This window comes from Lipophrys pholis, assembly GCF_963383615.2.
Source record: "Lipophrys pholis genome assembly, chromosome: 22".
Lineage (NCBI taxonomy): Eukaryota > Metazoa > Chordata > Actinopteri > Blenniiformes > Blenniidae > Lipophrys > Lipophrys pholis.
In genome coordinates, this window is record NC_137644.1 from 16,765,173 (window position 1) to 16,791,809 (window position 26,637).

At 42.1% G+C, this 26,637-nt stretch overlaps 1 protein-coding gene across 1 annotated transcript in view; it reads right to left on the bottom strand.

Annotated features, from left to right (window-relative positions):
- Positions 1 to 26,637, bottom strand: part of plxna4 (plexin A4) — a 210,388-nt gene that overhangs the window by 95,164 nt on the left and 88,587 nt on the right. The window contains exon 3 of the mRNA XM_080492385.1: positions 2,888 to 3,016. Coding sequence (XP_080348511.1) covers positions 2,888 to 3,016 — 129 coding nt within the window. The remainder of the gene's footprint in view (positions 1 to 2,887; positions 3,017 to 26,637) is intronic.

A 26,637-nucleotide genomic window follows, 5' to 3' on the forward strand; every position in this document is an offset into this window, starting at 1 on the left:
AACACACACAGGACTACTGTATCATTAAAAACACAGCTTTTTTCAATATATGCTAATTGTCATGCAAATTATAAAAATGCTCAATTTGATGTTAGGCAATAACATTCAGACCTAAAGGAATCCGGCATAATGTGAAGAAATGGAAATTAAGCATCCCTAATAATTCATTTGTTACTCTACAATATATTTTCTAAACCCAATTACATGCACTGCAATCCAATAGGGAAAGAAAAACAAATTCTCACTTTGCCCGTTAACAGATTTGCACAAAGGAATAGTAATTGGGTGCCATGACAAATAGCATTGGAAATGTCCTCATTCTGCTCACATGTGTCTCGCACCCTCCTTTTCCCCCACTCTTTCCCTTTTTGCAGATGGACTGACCTCAGGAGAGGCAATGAAAGCTGCTTTTGCAAAAGGGCACCTTCAACTCACTGCGTGTCTGATATTTAAAGTGTTATCACTACGATCTGGGCATAACGTGCACGTTACACACGCACAAACACACAGAGCGCTGTGCATTACTGACACTTTCATGATGCCAGAAAGGCCGATAATCCTGGAGAAGCTGCATACAATGTACAGGGGTAACTCGGCTGCCGCTGCCAACAAACCATCAGTGGCCTTCTGTGATTACGGGTGACAGGAGATAAAGAAGATGGAAAGAGGGTTGAAATATGCATATTATTTGAATTACAGAGCTTTTGAAATATTATTTATTACAGTCCCATTAATAATGGACAGTGGATAGAATACGGGCAGCTGGATCCATTTGGCTTCCATGAGGTAAATAAATACACTTAAACAGTTCATTATAGGAATGTTTGGGCTGCAGTAGTGAAATGTCACTGAATAGATAGTGTGGATAAGTGACCTAGTTAATTAAACCACCAAATATGGTATAAAACATGGAGCTTGCATGTTCTCCCCGTGTGTGTGTGTGTGTGAGGATTTTCTGGGTACTTAGGTGGCTTTCCTCCCAGAGTCCAAAAACATGCATGTGTGTGGTCTCTGTGTGTTTGCCCTGTGATAGACTGACAACCCGTACCGGGTGTATCCTGCAATAGACCACAGTTAGTCGAACTCTGATCAGTAACATACTTTCACAAATTGATTTTTGCTTTTAGATATTGCACATTTTTGCCTGTGATCAGCTAAGAACAACAAAAGCTCCCACAACCACAAAATGAAATGTGATACCAAGGATGGGTTGATGGAGTAAGTTTTAATTTATAATAGAACATTATAGCAGATCTGGAAGAAAGCAAACTAAGATGTGATATGCGAGATAATCCGTCACAATGTCACACCGTTGGATCAGTTTCCATGTGCATATTGTTGAATATGTTCCAATCTTCAAAAACTTGACATGCCGTGGCGCAATTTTGCTTTTACTATCTATATTAAAAGAAACAATACAAGTCTCATATTATCTAATGTATAATAGTCCAAATCAATTAAGATTTTGAATATCTAGGCTCATCTGAAAGTCATTGTGCATCTTAGATCAATAGGTTCAATGTTTGAGATCCATTTTCTTCACAAATTATAAAATATTTCACAAAAGAGAAACTACCCAATGGGCAACAAGTACATTACTAGAAGTATACCAAACAATTGTTTATCAAATGAAGGACTTGTGCAATATGCTACCAAAAACCCCAACTAGAACTACCATTCAATTATCCAGATTTTACCGCATGGCAGTCTCCTGGTCAGAGATTGGATGTGGTTTATTCTGGTTCACTCTAGTTTCCTCACATAGTCTAAAAATGCATTCGATGATATTTGGCGACACTAAGCTGCCTCGAGTAGTGAATGTGAGTGTGACTGCCTGCCTCTCCGTCCAGGATCTACCCTGCCCTTGCCCGCAGTGGGCTGGGGCCGTCTCCAGCACTCCACAAAGCGCTGGATGGATGGATGATGTTCAGATACCCATCCACACACTGCCGCACCAGACAAGGCCTGCTGTCAGGCAAAGCTGAAATTACCTAGACTATTAACTTCTAAATTAGATAATACATCTGTGCAAATTATAGAGAGAGAGATTTCAACTGGGCGACTTTCTATAAATAGCTTTACAGAGTTTGACTTTAAGTGCTGCAAATCTATGCATTTACCATTTCTCTGATGATGAAATAACAAATTTAACATGTCAAACCCTTTTTGCAAAGTACTGTGGGAAGTTCTTAAGACAAAAGGACTTAACATCAGTCAGCTTATATGATTTATGTTCAGTTGTTAATGTACTTCACACTACAAGGGTTGGTAACTATCTCGTCTTCCTTTCATGTATAAAAAAAAAAGAAGAAGAGGAGAGAATCATTTATACCAAGAATAAATCGCATGTTAAATTTCTTGCTTTGTGCATCTGACATGAGAAGTGAACACTGAACACAGGCAGTCACCGTCCTGTGCGTTTACGTGACTTTCCACGGTGCTATTCTGGTGAGTTTCTGCCTCTGATAGAGGTGTTCGCAGACTCCGTGTCTGTGTCCATTACACAGAGTGCTGCTATTTCGCTCCACATTCCATGTCATCAAAGGCACCAGGAGAGAAAGTGCGTATGTGTGAATCTGCCGGCGTGCACACGCACACACACCAATGTCCACGCAAGTGGACGAAGTCTACTCTCCTCTCCCCCCCTATAATTCAACACATTTATTCACTCCAGCTCTACCCTCACAGTCTGCTTCTATAAAAAGACATGGTCACAGCATCCAACGGCTCATCTAATCTCTCCCTCAGCCAAGCTGCAATGAAAACCTCTACACCGCCACCAAAGGTTGGTCCACCCTGTGACATAAGAAAGTGATGAATGTCAGGAGCTGTGATGCTGAGTCGGCAGAGAGGAGGTTTGAGGTATGGGCCTGTTTCTGGGACTGACCTGGGTCTCAGACATGACATAGAGGTAGTGGTGGTCAGAAGAGAAAGCCATGTCTCTCAGGATGGGTCCGTTCTCCACGGCCTGCACGGTCTCATACTGGAGGGCACGCGAAGAGCCGTCTACCCGGATCTGTAAAAAAAAAAACAGAGAGGCACATGAGAAATGTACATGTTATATGTTCAGTAGTTTTAATGGAAATACTTGTAATATGACAGAAATAACCTAAATGAAACGATTTACTTCAAAAGGAAAAGAAATCATCAGTTACTTCCTTCAGTATTTGAGATTTAAGTATTGAGGCAAAGTAAAACACTCAACATCTAGTGTACTTCAGTGTAGGGAAAAATAGTTTGCTTTTGATATGCTGAAGTTGTACAGGGTGAGTGAACATATTGTCCCGTATTTTATGTTTTCAAATGCTCCAACAAAGAACAGTTTCTTCCTCCGAGATAGAGCTGTCACATTTATTCACATTTATTTCATCTGCAGAGCAATGGAAATATAGTTTCACATTCATTCACAAGTTACTACAAAATGGACTGCGTAAATGAGGTAATACCTGGAAATATTACAGGTAAACAAGGAACAGACAAGAGGTAAATTGAGCAGGAGTTATGATGCCTCCCAGAAGGAAGGACCTGACAATGAAACAAAAAAAAGGCGTCTGAAACAACAAAAGGTGCAAATAGGAACAGAAGAGCATTAAAAAAAGGTACTTTTGGATGTTATTACTGGCAAAACTGCCCGGTGCATATTGCTCGAGGAGTTTTGCATGCATCAGAGCTTTTAGTGCTGTAGCTGAGAAGTGCATCTTTCTCAATCACAGTTTGAGCCATTCAAAAGTGATTATGGTAATAAGGCATCTGGGCGAGAGGTGTGGTCTAAGGGCCCCTCGGTGAGTTTACTCAGCAGAAAGAGCGTGGAAATTGGCCCCATGCACACTTGGTGATATGATGGAAGTGGTCTGGGTTGTGCCAGAACATCTGTTTACATCGTCTCACACACATACACCCCCGCACTCTGGGTGTGCTCCCAATGATCCTCACTAAATCTGGCTCTAATTTCCTTCTAACACGCGGCTCTGACACGTACCTACCACAGCAACTTTCATCACCCTGCAGAATAGTCACTCACACACTCACTGGCTTTTGCGGGCATGTGGACAGGTGTGAAACAAGTCTTGTTAAAGTTGTGATGACTCTCGGTAGTTCTTTGTGCTCCTCAGCACTAAGGGTTCACAGGTAACATGCACAAACCGGGGATAATTGGACGGGAAGCAGATGGTGGAGCAGACAGGTGAGTCGCTTCATGATTAATTATAATAAGCTCATGACTACGTACGCTCTGCATTCTCTCTGTCAGCACATCACATGAAACCTCTGCTGGTCTACATCAAGCCTGGAGGCTCTTAAGGTCAAGAACTGTTACTTGCTCATAGGTAAACTTGAGTAATTAGTGAAATTGTGCTGAAAGAACAGAGGGTCTCTGTTTGGGCTGAGAGAAAAAGACTGCGTGATCTTTACATAAAATATATATCTTTTAAAAGACACTTGATACTGGATCATTACTGTCTATGAGTTTGTGCACATGTTTCCACTGCGTCAAAATATAACAAGAACAAATGACTCTCCTATTCTCTATTTGTCCATCGGGACCTTTCTTTAGCAGTTTTCTGACAGTCACTTATTGTGTGGTGAAGAGAGAAACCTTAGTGCACTGGGCACAGTTTAAGTACGGGCTTCCCCTGCTGTTTTCTATTGGTATCCAGTAACACAACATGGCATTTCTTTAAACAGGCAACATCCTTCACCCTGATTTCACCCTGCACTCTCTCTCTCTCTCTCTCCTTGTTTATTCCTCAGTCGTTCTTCCTCTCGCTCCCTCCCTCCGCCTCCCACTTGGCTGGTGTAGTGACCTTGATCTCAAAGAACTTTGGGTTCTTTCTATCAAAGCTTCACACACTTCCATTGGGAGCCATTGTGTGCACTGGGGTCAGCTGAAAAGAAAGGAACAGAAGGCAAACGGGAGGAGGAGAAAGAGGAGACGGAGTGAAGAAGAAAGAAACTTCCACACGAGCCGGGGCCAGATTCAGCAGGTGGAGTTATCTAATCTGTCCAATCGGACAAGTTAATTTCAGGTACTACGCATATGCACGCACAATATACAGCATGTGTGTGCTTGTGCAAGGATCTGCATATCAACTTACCCGCGGCGCATATGATAAAGCCCGGTGTCAATTGCTGTGTAGAGTTGAAAAGCTGACAGACAGTCGCAGTAGCTGGACATAGAGTTTTATCGTGTTGGGACAGATCCACGGTCACCGGGGAGCAGACAGGCTTCAAGGGGAAGCTCCTGTATATTATCCCTCAATCTGACCACCAACAAAACAAATGAGCCACCAGGGAGCGCACAGCATGTCCACAAGCACGCACCGCTGGCTCCTGTAGCCTCACTGGGACTACAACGGAACACTCAAGGGAAAACTTTGACTTATTTGCACAATAATTGCACAATAATTGACATATCCAAAGTATTACGCCACATTTCAACCGAAATCGGCAGAGTAAGGTCCTCATGGGCTTGTAGCTTCTAAAATTGCAGTTACAGTTGTTGTCATTTGGCTTGAAGTAAAAAATAAATCAATTTTGAAGGAATAATTCTCCCAAATTACCATCTTTAGCTGTAAATTATAAAAAAAAATCATGTAAAAGCAAATATCTATTGTGCGATTTTTATCTGCAAAAACAGAATACACAAAACCCTCAGCACTCTGGGTCTAATTATATCTTCTTTTTTTTTCCTTGATGAAAAGCTGAAGTGAATGATATGGATTGTTATGAAACTACTAATCCTGGATTCATTATCAGAAACAGTAATTATTAATATATCTTAAAGTAATATTTCATCAGCCTAAAATCATTAAGGCAGCAACACTGGTGCTCGCCAATATTATCTGATTCCTTTTCAACAGTAATAAAGTGGATTAGCTGCTCTATGCTAAATGGATTACAATGCTAATCTCCGCTATCACATTAGCACTACACAATAGTCACTCACTGCCAGACAGACTTCATTTTGCTTCAACGCAGTGGGAAGGTGAGAGATGCACTGGGCCAATGTGAACGTGTGCACGTACAAAAAGAAAAAAGAAAAAAGTGTGTTCACACAAGCACGTCTGTGTGTAGAAATATTGGCATTTCACCGTCGCACAATCACAAACAGGCTGTTTGGCGGGGGATACACATGCGGAAATAAGAGACGCTCAGGGGAGAGTGGAAAGAGGGTAACTGCCACTTTTCACTCAAAGCAAACATCCACGGTCATGCCACATAACTATGAGTTTAATATCTCTGCCTGAGTAAGGATCCTAAAGCAAGTGAAGGTCTATGCATGTGATTTACACCATAACATTAAAGTGACTACCTTGCATCCCCCTAGTGGCCATGATGGATACTCACAACAGTGCAATAACACTGCAGAGATTTTTCAGCTGAAAAAGTGTGGTACAAAAGTAAACGTATGAAAACACAAACATTCAAATAAAAATGACCGCTTTGTCGAGCCTTCTCAGATCAAGTTTCACTGCAATCTTTTAGAAGTATTCACTGACGTAATAAAATCACAGAAATACAATTCTCATCTCAAGTTGTGGTTGGTAGTTCTTGCCTTGAATCTGTCAATGAAAAATAATGTGCCCAAAGTGACTATCTCCCTCCCTCCATGGGGCTAACAGCTAGCAGAAGGTGTGATACAGACGGGGAAGCCGTTCCGGTGTGAAAACCACAGGATTACCCTTTCTCAGTTTGCTCATATTGGCACTGTACGCCGAGAAAGCACATGGAAAATACAGCACTTCCTCTGACTCTGCATGCAGCCCATTCTGCAGAAATATATATATATATAAAAAAAAGTAAAGCAAACCCTGTATTTTACCTGTGCTGTTCAAGTACTGACTGGACATGTTGTGTAGGATTAAATCAATACAATACATGCCAGCAAAATATGCAGTGATGTATTACACAGTGCAACAAAAATAGATTATGCCAGATTACTCATTTCATCACAGGATGAATCAACAGGTCAATATCGCTGTTGCTTCTGAAAACAAACCCTCTTCCAGTGGAAATGTACTTGAATTTCTTTACAATCAATGTAGGAAGTACCTGCCGCTTTAGAGGACTTTGTGCCGTTGAGTATGTTTATAAATATGATATACATGGCAACAACAGCACCCGCTGGATGCATCACATAAAACAGCATCTTGAAAGTGCTGTACTATTAGACATAGTAGTCATCAATAAAACATAAATAAAACCATCTAGCCTCAGTGGTGAAGTGACCCAAAGTATCCATGAAAATCCACGTTTGAAGTATTTGTGTACGACAGTAAAAACACTGGTGGAGTAAAACTTTGTTGTTCAGAGTGCGGACGGTGAAAGAGATTGTGTGAACTGTGTCCTTGCCTGTTATAGCCGGGAATCTGGGAGCGGGAAAAGGAAGGCCTGTCACACAGAGCTGCAGTCTGTTAAGCATGGCACACACACTAATGCACCGCGAATGGAGCACACACCATGACCAACATGCTGCTGGTGGAAGCCAGAATAAGCTGCTGACTAAAGTATCACTACCGTCTGACATGGGCCATGCAACCGTGGTGAGGTGAGTGGGCTGGAGCAGAATGTCATCCAAAGTCACACAGCATGCTGGGGAACTTAAATTTCCACAATATTTGTGCGAGGAATCCCACTAATTGTCTGAAACAAGCACATGGGAAAATTCAGCGTCTGTGCCAGAATCTCTGCAGCCAAGAAGGGTCATGAACTTTCCTTCATAAATATAGTCCCGTTTCCTTGTGTTAACCAGTTTTCCATTCACCATGGTAGCTTTTAACTCATTGTATATTTAACTGGATGACAAAGTGTCACCTTTCAGTTATTCTGTAATTCAATAAGAAACTTCCTACAGATACACCAGTTATGCAACTGTTGCTGTAACGTTAAGCAATGGTTGCAGGTTCCATTTCCATTTATATGTTGAGGATTTCAAACATAAAGTCATTGGGCTGGGCAGGCCACAGCAATATGACAAAAGGCAGCTGTAACCCGACGTCCCACACTTTGCTCAAGTTTCCGTTCTCTTTGTGAGCTCACAGCAGACCGGCAGGTATTCAACCGCGCGAGGCAGGACCTGCGTAAACAACCGAGAGAGAGAGAGAGAGAGAGAGAGAGAGAGAGAGAGAGAGAGAGAGAGAGAGAGAGAGAGAGACCTAGCTGATGGCCAAGGAAATGGGGAAGAACAGCCACTGTGAAAGAGACGGGAAGAAAAGGGAAGAGCGTATCGTCACCACATAATGGCAATGTGTCTCTACGTGCATTGTATTCATACCGACAGCGATACAATAGTTGCTGTCTGATTGCCCAAATCTGTCCAGCTCACTGAAACATATGGCAGATAGAGAGAAAAGTGGATGCGGAGAGGGTAAGCAAAGAGAGAGCGTCGAGGAGGGCGGACTGGCTCCATCTTTTATTGTCAATCAATGCCAGCATATAACTTCGACTTCCACATTCTGTGCCTCAGTATATAGCTGCAGGCGAGATAGACTGGTGCAGAACGAGTGGTGGGAGGGGAGATGACTTGACATTAATCTGAGGGTATTAACAAGTACGTGGCAAACAATGTGGATGCCAGGACGGTGGTGTAGCGTTGAGGGAGTAAAGAGTCAAATTTGATCTGCTATTCCTGGCCAGCAGTAGTTATTAGGCCTAATTAAAGACTGACAGGTGCTTTTATTCCAAGATTGAGAGCACCATCTGGGAACTAATGCACAAAAATCTATATATTTTCAGAAACTAATACTGTAGGTGGCACATGAATGACTAATGACATGACATTTCCACTTCTACAATGTCTTTTAGCATGGTATAATATATTTTATGACTAGCTATAATGAAATCATCTTGCAAGTGTCCAAAAGGTACAACACTGGCTTTGTGCTCTGCTGCGTTCCTTCCTTTCTGGAGGTAAAATATTCATTCAGTTCATTAAAGACATTTTTTAAATCCGCCCTTTTTTCCTTCTGACTCAACTCGTCCCTCTATAGGAGGATGAGTGGGCAAAAACGAAAAAGAAAACAAAAAAAAAAACCCTGCAGAGTGGAACTGAACTCATTCTATGCTTTAATTCACTGTTCTCTGTTTTATGTTTGCAATTAGGCATATCTGCTACACAGCAGGATTTTAATTAATGCCTTTCCCCCGTTGCCTGCACTGTGAGGGAAGAAGCTTTGTGGGTGCAAATCAAGGAAATGTCATTGTTAGCTGGAAAGTAACTGCATTGATTTGCATTGTCTGTGTCAAATCTGTGCGGCAGTTTGACCTCTACGGAGGCCCTCCTGTTGAGTTTTGTTTTTCAATTTAACCTTTATTTTACCAGAAAAAAACCTTGTTGAGATTAAAAATTTCTTTTTTAAAGAGTGTCCTGGCCAAGACAAGCAGCAATACTTTAAGGTTCCAGACAAAAACAATTTAAATAAAATTAAGTCCATTATTCAAAACATCTGCAGACAGATGTGTCCGTCTCCAAGTCGCTAAGCAGCTTTTTATAAGAGTCCAGTGAAACCAGGTTTTTGAGCTTCAGGGTTTTTTGTGGTTCGTTCCAAGCAGATTTGACTTTAATGAGATTACTCTTCACCCAGATTTTTATTTTGGCTTCGTATTTTGGTAAAATAAAGTCAAATAAACTGACTTCTAATATAACTAATGGAACATGGTGGTATGCACTCGCTGGATTGATGGAATACAGCATCTAAACCTTGTAGACTTCAGTGAATCTGACCTCAGAGGTCAAATTCCCCGATATCACAAATAACAAAAGTTATTTGCCAAATCAGTTTTACTATGATTCAATACTGTTTTCCCAACACTTTATTGGCCAGTGGTTTCAGCGAAGAACGACATTCACCCTAATAAACCACAAAGCCTCACAACTAACTCCAGCAATTCTGTCTTGGCACCAAGAAAAATACCATGATAAAAAACATTTGTGAGTCTTTAGTGAATGTTTTTCAGCCACCTCCCTCTTGGGATCAGACACATGGGGAGATGGAGCCGCGGGGGCACCCCTGGCTCGGTGACTGACCGTCGTGGCATTAAAGGTGTGGTACCTGTTAGCCTGCAGGTCCATGCAGCCTCCTAATCTAACCTTATACCCCTGCTGGGAGATCGACAGAAAGAGCAAAGAGAGGGGAGAAGAGAGGGACGAGAATGTTATTGTGAGGGATGATGGTGTTGGACGTGAAAGGGGACAAGTGTCTAGAGGCTTCTTAGCTCATTTCTCCCCCTGCTCTCCTCTCCTCCCTCGTTCTCCCCCATGGCTTGAAAGGGTGACTGACAGGTCTCCCTGCTATCATTGCCTTTACCACTGAGCTGCCTTAGAGCACTCTGGCCAAGCAGGGGGCTCACAGCTCCAGCTTTTGTTACTCATTTCCCTCCTATGCTATTGCTATTCCTCTTTTTTCACCATCTCTCTCTCCTTCTCTCTCTCTCTCTCTCTCTCTCTCTCTCTCTCTCTCTCTCTCTCTTTCTCTCTGTCACCCTTTCTCCTTTGGTCTGCCTCTCCCAATCTTTAAGTCATGAGTTTGTCTAAAACACCTGCGGGCTCGCAGCCAGTTCAATCTCCAGAAAATTTGTGGCCTCTTGACATCGAACGACTCACTCGGTTACTCTCATTTACTTTTTTGCCCTCTTGTCATGGATTTGTTCCCATCCTCTCTCTCCTTTTTTTTTTCTTTTTCTTTTTGTGTTCAGTGGAAGATGGAACAATGTATTTGGTTTCTTCAAGTGTACTTACATGTGTTGAACTGAAACCCTTTCAGTCTCTGCTACCAGATGTGACTGGAAATCCGGATTCCATATAGATCATTCCATCACTTTCACTCTTACCGTCTCATTAGGGCCCCTTCAGGGCGCTAGAGGCAACAGGTGGAGGTCTCCTGACACACCTTATTTAGCACAGACTAATACCAGGCCGAGCTGAGAAAAACCCACACGCGGAGCATTCTTTCAAACCAATTATTTCCTCCACTGTTTTTCTTTGTTGCCCGTTTTTCTGCAGTGACAAGAGCCGCTGTTACCTAAACTGCTGCTGCAGCGACTAGTTGGGCCTCAAGGACCCCGCAGAGGCAACGGCATAATTTGAGGGCATATCGCCACCTGTGTCTCTATTAGTGGTGCAACCTGGTGGCAGTGCTTCAGAGTGGTGTGCACCCCATTATATTTTGCGACCAGGGGGCCACTGTGTGCGAGCTAAAAGGCTTTGGGAGCCATTAATGAAGTCAACATGCTCCCCCGAGCAGTGAGAGCACCAAATCAGCCTATTGTATCAAATCAGGCCTTTCAGGTGACACAACGGCGCACAAACTCAAAGGCATGGAGGCGGTTCGTTAGGGCGATTGTCACTGCTATACCAGCAGGATGGATCATATACTGATATTATAGTCAGGGACATGAGCTTTGTGTCTGGAGGTAGAGGTGAAAGGTGAAAGGTCACAGGTGTTGAGAGTGGATGCAGCTAGAAAGCTGGTTATATAGTAAAGAGGCGAGTTGGTTTGATGATACAGAAGCAATGGTTAAGGGAGAGAAAGAACATCCATCATCGACATTGTTCTTTTCTCGAATAAATAATATGTAAAACTTTGCTTTTTCCTGACCTGTGTCAATGCTTTTCTAATTTCCCACCGGCAGAGAAAGTCTAAACATGAAAACCATGAACTCTCCAAGACGTTTACTGCAGATCTTTAAAGATCAGTATAGAACTTTCTTGACAACATGTCAATACTTTATGGCGAGTAACTAGAGTAGTCCTGAGGCTGGAGTAACAGACGGGTGTCCACAGCAGACTGCCCATGATGTGTTGATATCTCATGTCACCTGCCTTGAGCAATTTTGTAAATGCCATAAAAAAAAAAAAAAAACACTGAATGAAGTCCTCCCCACTTCTGATCTCACCAGTGGCTCTAATGCAAGAAACACGGAGATATAACAAGAAAGAAAAGAAGTACACATGAAGACAGTACACATTCAAAATACTCACAGGTAGGGCTGCTCAATAAGTCACAAATGAACTCCAGACACAATACACTGCATGCATGCATGCAATACACTGACTGAACTGTGATCAAATGATGGTACAGAATTTAAATGAAAAAGAATCACAAAATCTTTGCATCTCACGAGTTGCTATTTGGAAAGACAAATCTCGAGACACAGATACACTGATGTCGTCTACTTAAGTGTTTATATTCTACAATCTTTATTATTATAGTATGATCATCCAATATCGTGCAGCCATACTCTTTGATTTGCGCTGCAGCTTTACTGAAAATATTGTGAGAACGGTTATCGAAATAATGACACATTTTCCTTGAATAATAACAATTTATAAATAAAATAATAATAATGAATAATAATAATAATAATAATAATAATAATAATAATAATAATAATAATAATAATAATAATAATAATAATACAGTTTATTTGTATTGCACTTTACATTTGTAAATCTCAAAGTGCTAATTATCTTTAGCACAAACGTTCATCTCTGGATTGTTTGTCCATGACCATGTTAACAGGAATACAGGCTGTCTTAGTTTCCTCTGACCCCAGAATGACTCAACAATCAGTTCCAAGAGGTCTAAACCGTATCTTGTGAAACCATTTATCTAAAGAACAATCTCTTTTTTAAAATACATTTTTCAAATGTTTGATTGCGCTCAATTTATTGGATGCCACAGAGCTTAGAGTAAACAGTGTATCAGCCTCCAAAAGGTACTTTTTATAGGTCATCAATAAAGTATGCCCCACATCCTCAACTGTCAATCACTAATTTCACCCATCAAAGCAACAAAGCCTCAGATCTTCTTTACACAACACATATCTAGTTTTCTTCAGGAACCTGAGATGAATATGAGCTCTTCAGATAAAGACCGATGGACAGACTTTGATCAGCGTTCACAGGGTCACCCATAACCCCCCACCACTGTGACCTTTATCCTTTCCCACGGACGGTTGTACTTCACAGCACAAGAACAGGAACACATTTTTTCACCTTAAAGGTTCGACCATGTTTCACTTCCACAATGTCAATCGGCACCATATTCTACCAGGATGGTGACCAAGACCAGAAAAGATGTCTGGGTCAGATAATTGGCTCATGACAAGCTGTGATCAACTTTAGCCAAAGAGAAGAGATGACTTTGAGAACTCTTTCATCCCTTTTTTTTTACCAGACCAGTCTTTGCTTTTGTGGTTATCTATCTCTTGCTTCTTACTGCTTATCAGTCCATCCTCTTTTCTCTGGTCAATACTAATTTTCAGCTTGTTTACCAAGGCAAGCAGTGCACTTCATTGACTCTAAGAGTGTGATTGGTTTCCAGGGAGATAAGCGCAAATACATAAACACACACGGAAACACAGAACCTACACTCAGTACGATCGCAGCGAAAATGCCAAGAAAGACTGAACTTACTTTTAACTGATCGAACACGAATGTGGAGGAGAAAGTGCAGCAGAGTGAGATGTGAGAGGAGAGGGCAGTGTGTGTGTGTGTGTGTGTGTGTGTGTGTGTGTGTGTGTGTGTGTGCAGGTGTGTGAATAATAGATGGAGAGTTGAGAGCCAGACGCTGTCTGAGAGCAGACATCACCCTGTATCCTGTTACCAAACACTGCCATCAGAATAACTCTGGAGACACGGGCACACACACACACACACACACACACACACACACACACACACACACACACACACACACACACACACACACACACACACACACACACACACACACACACACACACACACACACACACACACACACACACACACACACACACACACACACACACTCAGTACACAGCTCCATACACACCGTGACCTTTATACACTCTGAATCTCCATTTCTCAACACAACACGATCTCTGTTTTGAGTATTTGGGACAGGTGTAATCACAGAGTCAAGTAAAATGATCTTGAAATTATATTTAGATTTTCCTCTTGAAATAAAAGGAGAAGGTGATGAACTGCATATTTTTCAAGCAATGTTCCAAACCGAAGCAGTTTTTATACCGTTGTCGTGATGAGACTAATGTCAGGGCTGTAAACACACACATACACACACACACACACACACACACACACACACACACACACACACACACACACACACACACACACACACACACACACACACACACACACACACACACATTAAATCTATGGATCACCGACTGCAGCCCAGGACCACTCATTCCCATGAATTCATAAATTATCAATGGTCCTTTCCAAACCTGCAGTGTGTGTGTGTGTGTGTGTGTGTGTGTGTGTGTGTGTGTGTGTGTGTGTGTGTGTGTGTGTGTGTGTGTGTGTGTGTGCACTACCATGCATATGGGAAGCATTCATTGCCCACCCTTCAGTTTTATGTTGTGGTGATTTATGAGGTTCTACCAAAGTTTCTAATTAAATAGGGAAGCACCTCACAACCAATTCCTCCGAGATAAGCAGGTGCGAATTACTATGTTCCCTCCTTATTGTCTGCGCAAGAGTGTTTGTGTACATTCGCCTGCGTGTGTACTACCTTGATTTCAGCCCCAAGGGTGCTTCCTTTTTCTTTCTCAAATCTACTCTTTGCCTTTATTCCTTTATTAAACAGACTGGCACACTCCCTCTATTATACCTGTTTTCCCACTGAAGTGAAAAATTGCATTGCTGGTCTGGTAGAGAGAGGGAGAGAGAGAGAGAGAGAGAGAGAGAGAGAGAGAGAGAGAGAGAGAGAGAGAGAGAGAGAGAGAGAGAGAAACAGAGGCAGGGGGTGAGAAAATGAAAAATAAGGAGAGTGAGGAGGACAGGGAGAGCGAGGAATTACACTGCAGTAAGCCCTTGAGGCATGTGTTGATTCACCAACTGCTATAATAATGGAAACATTGGAGAAAAGATGAGAAAATAAGAAAGAGCAAGAAGACTAAAGGCCAATATCCTCTGAAAATAGCTCGGATGCATTTGATGAAGCAACTGTGCATCAAAAAGATAAAGCAAAGATAACTGATTGATATAACAGCTTGAGTCTGCAGCACGTAGAGGGCGAATCTCCTTTCAAAAATCTTCATATATGACTAAACAACTAAATATGCATTAAACATAAAGTCCAGTTTTACCAGTCTAAAGCCCAGGAGCCTATGAACAGAGACACATCCAAGTCCAGTGTTGCTAATTCAACTGTCTTCGCATGCAGTGTGTCTGTCACAAGGCTTGTGTTTGTATTCACAGCATTAAAAAAAATAAATAAAAAAGATCAGATTACCAACTCACATTTTATTTGAGAGCTTAGATCTGCTTACACTTGTGGGGCACCGCAAACATGAGGGCTGTTTTGTGAAAGTGGCAGCTTGAGCTCAGGCCTGACAAAAAAACCACAGAGTCACACTGATTTTTTTTATGACATTCTGAAATGAAAAAAACAAACAAACAATACGATTGACTTTGCACCTTTATGTTGCCTAAGGGAGCAATGAAACAAGCTCTACTTGTTGGTTATTGGTTCAGAGCAATGAATTTGCTTGTTATTTTGCGATGATACGATTATCATTCAGGGGAAAAAAAAAAAAAAAACGACCAAAGAGGAATCACAAAAGATCACAATGGGAAAAAAGGAAATATGGGGCATACCTGCAATAGTGTTCTTGATCCACCCTCAATCCAAGATTTCTTTTGTTATATGTTTATTTCTTAAATCTTTTTTAAAGATTCCTGACCCCTCCATGCACTCATTCAGGAGATACAGTTCTATTTCCAAACCTTTTCTTACAGCAATGAAGATACTTTGCATATATTCCTTCCCTCTGTGGGTGGAATCTCTAAAATTAGCTCTGATTTATCAGGGGAACATATTAGACTTTCACGCCCATGCATTATGCGTTAGCATAAAAGTAGTGTATTGTGTGTGATAACGGAGGCTTCACAGTGGGAAACAAATAACTTGACTCAATAAATAAATGAGTGTGTTGTTTCAGGATGGTTGGTTATCTAATAACAAAAACTGGAGAACAGATAAAACGCATGCAAGCATGTTTAAATCAGAATAATACCTTAAACTGTGGCGTCTGTGTGTGTGGGTTTGAAGGTAATTACACAAAATCCCAACATGAGACACGTTACCCACTGCTGTGTTTGCTATGGCAAAGAATAAAATCATGCTCCTTAAATTCACTGTAAACGGAGGCTAGATTTACGTTGTGCCTCTGTTGTTTAATTTTTCCTGTGCTCAAGGAGGAACAAATCAGCCCAGCATTTCCTCAACTGATTCACCATGACTTTTGTTTGCAGATTTGAGATATTCTCCATATAGTACATCAATGCAAGTTTCACTTTTTGACACTCGATGTTTGATAACGTCCTCCACCAACACGTCCATCTCCATTTATTCTTCTTTCATGCTGTGCTTGTGGGGGCTTTGTACATAAACACGACGCAGTTTACAGCAGATCTCTCTCATATAAACAGAGCTTAATGCGCATAAAACCTTTAATTAAACACTCATTGTTGTGTGTAACATCACTCATGTTCCTCTTAGTTGGCAACAGACTGAAAGTGCAATCTATTGGTGTGAGCCGCGAGTTAGCCGAGATCGGATTCAGCCCCAGTCGACCCTTAGTTAGATAAAGCGGCGTAAAAGATAGATAGATCTATACTTAAAACTTGAATACAGTTTAACAATTTTCTCAGTGGATATTTAGTTGGTGAGACGATCCTCATCAGAGCACCTAGAAACCACTGTCACATTAACTTCTCCTCTCCTCTCTGTATGTCTTCCTCAGCCATCTTCGCTCCTCCCATCTCTTTTTGCACCTCTCAGTATCATTATCCGCCCACACTTCTTCCCTGTCTACTCTATTTTGCCCTTTCGGGATGCCGCGCGTCCAAATATGACGGGGAAGCAGGCAAACCTTGTGCCACAGTCGGAATCCTGAACGACGGAAAATGGAAGAGACAAAGAAAAAGATTGAGAGGAACTGAGGCTCCCACCTGCAGAATGTTAGATAAAGATGGGTGTAAGCCGCACTAAAACTTGGAGACAGATAAAACTTAATTCTTTCTCGGGGAGAGACAGAGTGAGAGAGAGGAATCTAAGAGGATATTTGGTGAATTGGGCCTGTCAGCTTGCATTGCGCAGAAATCCTCTTATACCCCAAAATTTCAATTAGGTGAGGAAGCGTTTTGGTGCGGCGCGCTTCTCGCACTCCGCGCGGGAAGTACAAGGCGCACGAGGTGGGATTTGTCACAGCAGCGACAGGTCTCCTCCACCTACATTATGATTCAAAGAACGTGCATACAAAGAGCCCCCCCCCCCTTCCAAATGCCAAAGCCATTCCGAGTGACAACAGTGGTTCTGGATGCTACTTCAGTGTTCACTGAGCAGTGTTGCAATTGAGTTTGTTCCACCGAAGAGGATCTGAAATTTAAACTTCATGCGTTTGTGTTGGGCTTCTGTCATCCCTCACGACAGCGACAATTACACTGCATGTCAAACCTCCACAATCACACTGACTTACAGTAATCGCAGTGCCAAATATATGCAGTAATACACTCTTTAGGCGGTTTTCGTTTAATTCCGACCTTAGTGGTTTAGTGAAATTAGCAATGTCTGTCCCACACACAGAAAGACAAGTTTCCACAATAACACGGACCAAACATACAAGAAGAGTTGAAAGAATCAAAAGAAGAAAAAGATGATGTGATGATGAAAGTAATAAACATTTGAAAACATGAAAAAAATTAGTGATTTTGCTGATGCTCAATTAAGTGAAGATTATTAGTCTATACAACAAAGAATAGATATAAATGCTAGGATCAGAGGATTCACGCCACACAATTGTGTATAACTATTTACACTATAACACAAATTGCGACAATAGGCGTCAAGCATAGTGTAAACATGTCAAAGAAACAAGGAGATCCTCACTTATCCCAAACCCTTAAAAAAACATCCGTGCAACCTGTGCATTCATGTAAAAATGACCAACAGGCTGCTGGGTACCAGAGCAACAATCCCAGGTAGCCTACCAGGGGCAGACTTTGCGCCAGAGTACCAGGAACTTGGAAAAATTACAAATCTGTGCTACTTTTAAAATCCCTTTCCCAGCTCAAATACATCCATAACCCTTGATCTGAAGCACCATGACAGCTTTCTGGATCTTCATGCGATGACTCTGGAAACTTCTATCAGAAAACTGTCAGCATTCCACCTGCCACCCTCTCATAAGAGTCTATATTCTATTAGACTATCTTACTTGAGTTATCCTCGTTCTCCCGATCCTTAGTTTCTCTTAGAGGCAAGCATTTCTTAGCTATTTTTTTTCAGTCCCTCATCCTCTCGCAGTCCAAATTCTACCTCTCTCTCTCCAAGCAGTTTGCCCATTTTGCTATCTAACCCCTCAGCATTCTTTACAAAGCATCCATCTTGTTATTTCTGTGTAACTCGCCGCCACAAAACCCCGCTCGAACTCACTCTGTTGCCCTTTCCCGTCGCTCCTTTCCCTCCCTAAACTCCATCCTGTCGTTCTGTTCCCTCACCTTTTCCCCCCTCTCTCTATTCCCAGCTTCCTAGCCAGCTTTCATCTTCCCCAGGTTAGATTACTGTAAAGCACTGCCTGTCTGCCAGCATTCCTGAAAGCTTTTCATCTCTGCTCTGATTCATCTGGGGAGACAGAGAGAGAATAGAGGGTGAGGGAAATTGTGAAGAAAAAAAATATAACGCATAGGATGCGAGGAGAGAGAGAGAGAGAGAGAGAGAGAGAGAGAGAGAGAGAGAGAGAGAGAGAGAGAGAGAGAGAGCTTGTGCTATGGAGTCTTCAGTGGTTAACCTGCACTGCACACTTCACCATGGGCTGATGGGAAATTTCCCTGCTGTTCGCTTGGCTGTCTGTGAAACGCCCACTCAGAGCTGAGAGCGCACCTCACTGGGGACGCACAAATATGCTCACACATACATGCGCACGCCGAGGCGCCACACACGGGGAGGCGCGCACCGCACTGCGTAATCGGGACAGACATTTTACATAAGTAAGAGCACATCACAGCGAGATGCATGTCATCAAACTCAAACCGAAGCTAACAGAATTCCCTCAAAAGATGCGAGATCATGATAAGAGACCATAAACAAGATGGCAACGAATCCACCACCTGAATTTGTTGTTTTGTTTTTTGCATTGATTTGAATGGACAGCAGCTCTAACAGCACCTTAAGATGTTTTTACATTATATCTGTCTCAGACAGGCACCACTCATCACCTTCTAAAATGTATTCACCCTAAAGAAAAAAAAGAATGCAAGAGATGCAAATGCCACAGAAATTGTGCCCGAGAGGGTGTGTGTTTGTGATTGTGCATGCCTCGGTGTTTCTGCCCACATACATACACTGACAGCTTACAAACAGCAGTACAGGTTTAATTACAGAAGACCCTCCAGCTGTTTATCACTCTGCTACGGTGTGTGTGTGTGTGTGTGTGTGTGTGCGCGTGTTTTTTGGGTGTGTTTCAGTGTGAAATGGGGAGACTGTGTTAGTGGGTGAATATCCAGCTGTAACTGCTCTGCATACTGTTTACTTTTATGTCCAACCACTCCAAGGTTTGAGTACTGAGAAAACAACTTTTACGGCATACTGCTGTGTTTGTGTCGGTATATTTGTCTGTCATGTATGTATGCCTGCATGTCAGTGTAAAGTGTACCAAAAATTATTACAAATTATTATTACGCTAGTGTTGCTGCAAATATCAACTAATATTTGATTCATTGAAAAATGTTGATATAGACTCTGTTGTTACATTCAAATGTATCACGAGAACTAGATGTGGAAGTAATGATTATTTATATGAAGCCCTTTACACCTTGCTCTGTTCAAACTCCAAATGTCTTCACTTTACAAAAGACGAACTTACTGAAAACCCAGTAATTGAAACTGTATATTTGTCTGCCTGCTTCTTCTGGCTTTGTTAAATAAATAAGCTTTTGTCTCACACAATAGAGGACTTCGACAAAGCACAGGCCTTCGTCTCAACTCTGCCATCTCCTTCAGACATGCAGCTGCATCCACATCTCATTCCACCAGGTCTATCCTCTGTGACGGGGCTGTGCGATGATATGGTACTATTAGGGGCATCCCTGCATGTTATATTTATGGACCTGCCAGTCTTTAGGCCCTACTCACAACTCCCACACCCTTTAATCTCACTGCTGTCATCTACTGTCACTGCCTTATGTCTGTGGCCTTGGCTAACTGCCAGTTGACACACAGCACTGTGCGTGTGCGCGCATGCGTTTGTGTGTTTGTACTTGAGTATTTCAATGTGAGGCTGCTAAAATACAGTGCAACTGTATACTACAGTGAAGTACTTTATGTCATATGTAGGGCAGGAGTGACAGGGAAAAAAAAATGCGAGTGCTTTGAAACGATATCAGTTGCAGTACACACTCGCAATCCCTCTCAACTGGAGAGAAGCTTTGTGATCGCACACAAACACAATGTTAATGAAAAAATCAGTCTTTGCTCCCACTGCATTGTTAAAGAGGGCCTCATTTTTTTGGGGGGAGAGGGGTTTATTGTTTCTGAATTATTAATTGTTTCGTTGCTCTTTGGTCAAAATAAACCAATTCCACTCAGAAAATGGATATTACACAGACTATTACATTCATATGTATGTCATGACAGCGCCTACAATTAAACAGTGTGTAGTGCTTATTGCCCTCAATTATCATACGTTTTCTCAGTAGATTCTACCTCCGCACTTTCAAATGGAAACTCATATTTCACCTGAGGCTTGTAAGCATGAGTGCATGAGTGAGGTAATCAACAGTCAGGCAGAAAGCCTTTTTTTTATTTTTTCATTTATTTTAAAGCAGCTAAAAAAATGGCTAAACCCGGCTTGCACACAAATGTACAACAGAGCCATGAGCGCATACGTTCAAAGACAAAAGCCATGCCGTACCCTGTTATGATGAGTATTTATCAGCAAAGCCTTCCACAAAACAGCTAATTCGTCAGGCTCTGTGGGAAGCTCATTGTTCCCGAAGAGCTGATGGGAAATTACGGTGATCAGCCAAGTAAGTAATTATGAAATGAAATCCGCTATCCACTAATAAAGCATTAATAAAAACTCAGAAAATGAACAGACTGTAATGATAGTGATAATACCAACAAAAGTACCTTTTACAATCAGTGTTACAAAGTGGTTTACACAAAGCAAACAACAGAAGCAAAGATACAGTAAAAAAAAAAAAAAAAGTTCGATAAACTCCACTTACAGTCTGAAGCAGCCAGCCTGAGCATCATGTAATGAGATTTGTAGACATGAGTAAATGTCAGTTACTAAAATGAGCCGTCTTGAGTAAAAGGTATCAGCAACCGGGCCACAGCAGAATATTCCAGTGCATGTTTAACATTCTTATTTCTTCCAGTATAATTGTTATTCACAACTGCTCTTTTGTTTCATTATTCACTTGGAAACGCTTCAGCGGAAATTTAAGACTAACATATGCATAAAATATCACTCCACTGCATAACACATTAGCATAATCCAAACAGACTATTGTCACGGTCTCCTCAGAAAAGCAGCCAAAGGGGCTTAACGTTCCTCCCAACAACCTCCAGAGCAGGTTAATTGCAGACTGGGGGGGTGGGGGTGGGGTGGGGGGGGGTATAGGGTTGCTGCCTCAGTGCTTTAACTTTGGACACAGACAGATGGGTCTGTTCACCCTTTTCCTGCTCACTCTCCCTCTCTTTCTTCTCCTCTCTCTTTCTCTCTCTCTGAGAAGGAGGCAGGACATCATTATCTGTCGGGAAGTCTTCAGGTGGATGTGCTGAGTGAGCACATTAACCAACCTCATCCATTTTTCCAATAACGCTTCCTCGTTTTTCTAGATGTGTGCAGAGTTACTGGAACTAATACCGCTTAAATGGTGAAGCCGATACATGCAACACTAATTGTGTATTCAATCGCCTGCATTACAACTTGCTAGCACTGTAGTGTTAAAAGCACGATCAATAAATGCAATTAATACCACAAAACACACTATGCAGCAGCATTTTGTGCATGTCGTCATTGTGTGCAAATAGCAAAAGCAATTACTATTGTTCCTATAAGCAAGCCTGTGTCTTTGGGGAAATTAGTATTTTCCAATTTTACACATTTTGCAAGTTGTGCCACTACTTACTGACTGAAACAGACCAGTCGTGGAAGTAACGTTTCATCCACTTATCTATGAACGAGCAGAATTTTAAGATCATCAACTTGTCTTCAGAAAAGGACAGAGGATGGTGTTCCTAGTTACGGTCACCATACCTCTGACACTTCGTTCAGACAGTATTTGGGCATGTCCAGAGCTTAAAGTGACCTTAACAGGCTTGGATCAATGCATGCATGCACTCTGTATATCTTTTAATTACTACATAACCTTTTTCAGCATCCAATATATTGTGGCACTATCTATCGTTGGTAGAAAATTGTTCTGTTGGGATTACACTACATGAGACACAATTTGAGGTTCAAAGATCTACAGTCACACTCCATTGAACAGCGGCGTATTACTAAGGCACCAATACAGGCAAACAATCAATTCCAAACCCACCCCCCCGCCCACACACACATACACACACATACACACACAGTCCAATTCTATTTCCTTCACGACTAACCCCTAAACTGTCCCATTTGAGCCCTATCATTTCCGTCTCTCGGGTCCAATGTATTTTTAGCGTGCCTTGCCATAGCCCCCTCAGCTCCTCATGATCTTTAAGTGTGTATGTGTGTCTACGGGTCTTAGGCCAGGAGGTGAGGGCTCTAGGAGGGGACTGGTAGAAGGATTAGCTCTCCTGTCCTCCTCCAGCTCTTTACCATTTTAATGAGCCGGGGCCGGAGGGTCTTTCTTCTGCCCCAGCCAACTGTGTCACAGTCTGGGCCTGGGGACAGAGCGCGGCTGCCGAGGCTCAAGGTGGGTTCTGATAGAGCACAGCTATTGTGCAAAGAAATTAAGTGAGATATGGCGCCGATGAGTGGGGGTATGAGAAAAAAAAAAAAAAAAAAAGAAGGTGTACAAGAGAGAAACTCACAAAATGAGAATATGTAGGTGTTGTATAGGAGCATGGAGAAGAAGAAATACTGTGTGTGTCGTCTTGCAGAATAAAAGGGTAATTTAGGTCTTTCTATGGTCCTGCCTCCAAAGCTCCCCTGGTATGGACCCTGATAACACAGACAGGGCAATGTGGATTAACTCTCAATTGAAGGGACTGTAATTACCTGCTGATATGAATATTATTACTACCAGCAGGCAAAAACCCTACATTTTTCCATTCAATTTTCCAAAAATGGATAATGGTTAACCAAGGAAGAATAAAATGATTGGTAATGCCTCAGTTTGTGTTTGCAGCATCACTGCTAGAAACAACAAATGTTGAGCAAAGTCAGTAAAAGGACCATTGTCTGAACCGGTATTGTCTTGGGATTAATCAGGACTGAAATACACAAATTAACACAATCGTCATTGTTTATGTATTTAGTGCAGTGTGTGGTTGATGCATTACAGTCAACTAGACATGTCTGTGTTACTGTGTTTGGCTTCTCCCAAGGCCACTGAGGGTTTTACCATTATAAGTCTGCAGGATACTTTAAAGTATAACAAAACTACTGTCACTGCATAGACGGAGTAGAAGAAAGAGGCAAAGGGCTGCCGCAAGGCTTGACATTAACGGACAGTTGGGGAAACAAAGAGTCTGAGGTCTCTGGTGCTGTGTGTACAGATCAAAGGTGTGTCACTGTCTGTGTCGCTTCTGTGCACATGTGCATGTTCTTGTCTGTGCTTTCATTCAATGACACTTTGAAAGAATATGGACTCAAATTTTTTTTATTCTAAATCCCCCCCAAAACCCTGTGGCAAAATAAAACTAGTGAGTCAGCAGGGGGTCCGCATGAGTTCCCTCTATTGGACAAAAGAATCTGACAATCATCACAGGGGGTCAGGAGGGTGGTCAAAACTCAAACAAGGGTACAATGGCTCTTTTGGGCTCCACGCTAACACACACACACACACACACACACACCCACACACACACACACACACACACACACACACACACACACACACACACACACACACACACACACACACACACACACACACACACACACACACACACACACACACACACACACACACACACACACACACACACACACACACACACACACATCAAGAAAGAATGCATGGCTAATCAACCTTGGGGGTAAAACACAAATAACCTTGAACTGATGATCTGTGAGTGTCAGTGATAAAGGGTTTCATAAAAAGAAGGAATCAGAGCAGTCAAAGAATGCTACTGACGTGAATGCATGCCTGCCGTGGCTATTGAATTTTTTTCTACAATGGAGAAGCCCATGAAGAGGAGTCATTGATACAGGCTGAAGTCCACTTCACGGTGGTTTTGGCTTTGAGTGGGTGAGACTGAGAGCCATTTCACAGCCAAAGACAGTTGGCTTCAGGGCACAAATGCCTATGGAGTAGGGCGAGGCTCAATCTTGTGACCTGAGGGTTATAGGACCGAGCACAATCATGACTGTCACCAGAGCTTGACTTTGGCTTTGTCTCTCTGTCTCAATCTTTCTCACGCACACATGGAATGACCTGCGTTGACAGCTTTGCTGGTCAACTGAACCCCTCTGTAGTCCCATCTTGAACTGCACAGACCGGACACTCTCTTTTTACACTTATTACTCATTTTATTGGAGCGTCGAGTAAAATTTATCACCAATGTCCTGTTTAAGCCGCTTAACTTAACATTTTACACATTGGTCAGACATCTTAGGACCCAGACCCCTTCTACTCTTGGTTTCTACCAGGGGAATGCCTCTGTGATGTGGCCCGATATACTTCCAGAGCAGACTACATCGCAGTCAAGTGCTAAATATGAACAAACGCCTCAGCTGTACCTGTACAGCCTCCCCGAGGGGACATTCAGAGACTAGAAGGCAGAGAGCGTTTCTTTCTGTATCCCCGCCTTCACGGCCCTCCTCACTCTCTGCATCATGTGTAATTGAAAAACACAAGGCCCAAAGGCCTTTATTTTTCTCCACTAAAGAAACAGAGCGAGTGCCTCGCAGGGAGAAAGCAGAGGAAGAGAAAGTGTGGGGGAGGACGCAGAGAAGATACAATGCAGAGGAACTGGAGAGGTGATTTAATTGGACAGTAAGACAGCCACTAAGGCTGGCACATATCTCTGGTACTCGAATCTGTATTCTCACAACGCAGAGCTGCTTTTAAGTGGACAGAGCGCTGTAGGTAAGAAAATAAACAGAGTGGGAGGAAAGATATCATGTGAATATAGAATCATACGATTTCAAGTCGATACTGAGGATTTCTTACTTTTCTGAACCGAGTGACCTCACTTTGTAAGTAGTCCAGTGGAAACCGAAGAGAAGAGTTTAAAGAAAGGTAACGAGATGAATCTGCTCGTCTTCGATGTGCTGAAGGTGTTTTAGTGCGGTCAAGACATCTGTGAACATTAGACCCATCAAGACCTCATTCAGTGACTTCCTGTAGTATCTGAACCTTTGAAAAGTTCATATTACATACGTGGAGATGGTAAGTAAAGACAACAGACGCTGCAGTGAGAGTACAGGAGAGATCACATCACTGCATAATTGGCTTATCTTCATTGGCTTCCTGTTAAATGTAGAATATAATTGTAAATCCTTCATTTATAAAGGTTATAACAACCAGGCTCCATCATATCTTTAACAACACTTCATTCTCAGAGTGCTGCTTACTGGAGATTCTTAAAATTACAATGGGAGGCAGAGCTTTCATCTATCAGGCTCGTCTCATGTGGAGGCTGACACAGTCTCTACTTTTAACTTCAAGCTTAAGACTTTTCTATTGAATAAAGTTTACAGTTTGGGCTGGTTCAGGGAATCCTCAAGCATTTTCTAGGTTTAGACTGCTGGGATACCCACACTGAGCTGCTTTTGTTTTGTTACTGTGATGTTTCACTATTACGTGTCACTAACATTCGGTCTTTCTCCCGTAGTCTGTGCTCTCCAGCCATCCCTTTCACTCTCTACCTTTCTGGGATCTCTGACAGTGGAAATGGGAGTTCATGGTCTGAGCCTCGTGTCGCGATCATGTCTGCAGCAAGTGGATTTATGACAATATGTTTGTTCCTTGTTGCTCTCTGCCGCTGTCCTTTACTGTTCTCTCGTTCGATGCCCTAACCCCAACCGGAACAGCAGAAAGTCACCACCTACTGTTGCCCAAGCTTGCTCAAGCAGAATTGTTGGGTTTTTCTTTCTAAAAGTGCTTCGAGATGACTGTGTTGTATATAAACAAAATAGAATAGATCCAACTTAATGTCCCTGCTTAACAAGCACATCCTGCTAATTTTGCCTGACATAAGTTGCTTTGTTCTAAGCATCCAGTGAATACATTCCAATTTTTGACATGAAACATGAGAGTAGAAATAATCTACCTTATGACAGTGTTTGGTTCAGAATTGTACGTATGCGATTGAGCACCAGGACTAGTTTATCCTCCTGTTGCCCTTTGAGTTGTTCCATCTCGCTCCTCACACTTGTTGAATGAAATGACTGTGCTTAAAAGTGAAGAAGTTCTGGGGTCCGCTTGTAGGACAATCCTGCAAAGTTGTTTGCTTTTCA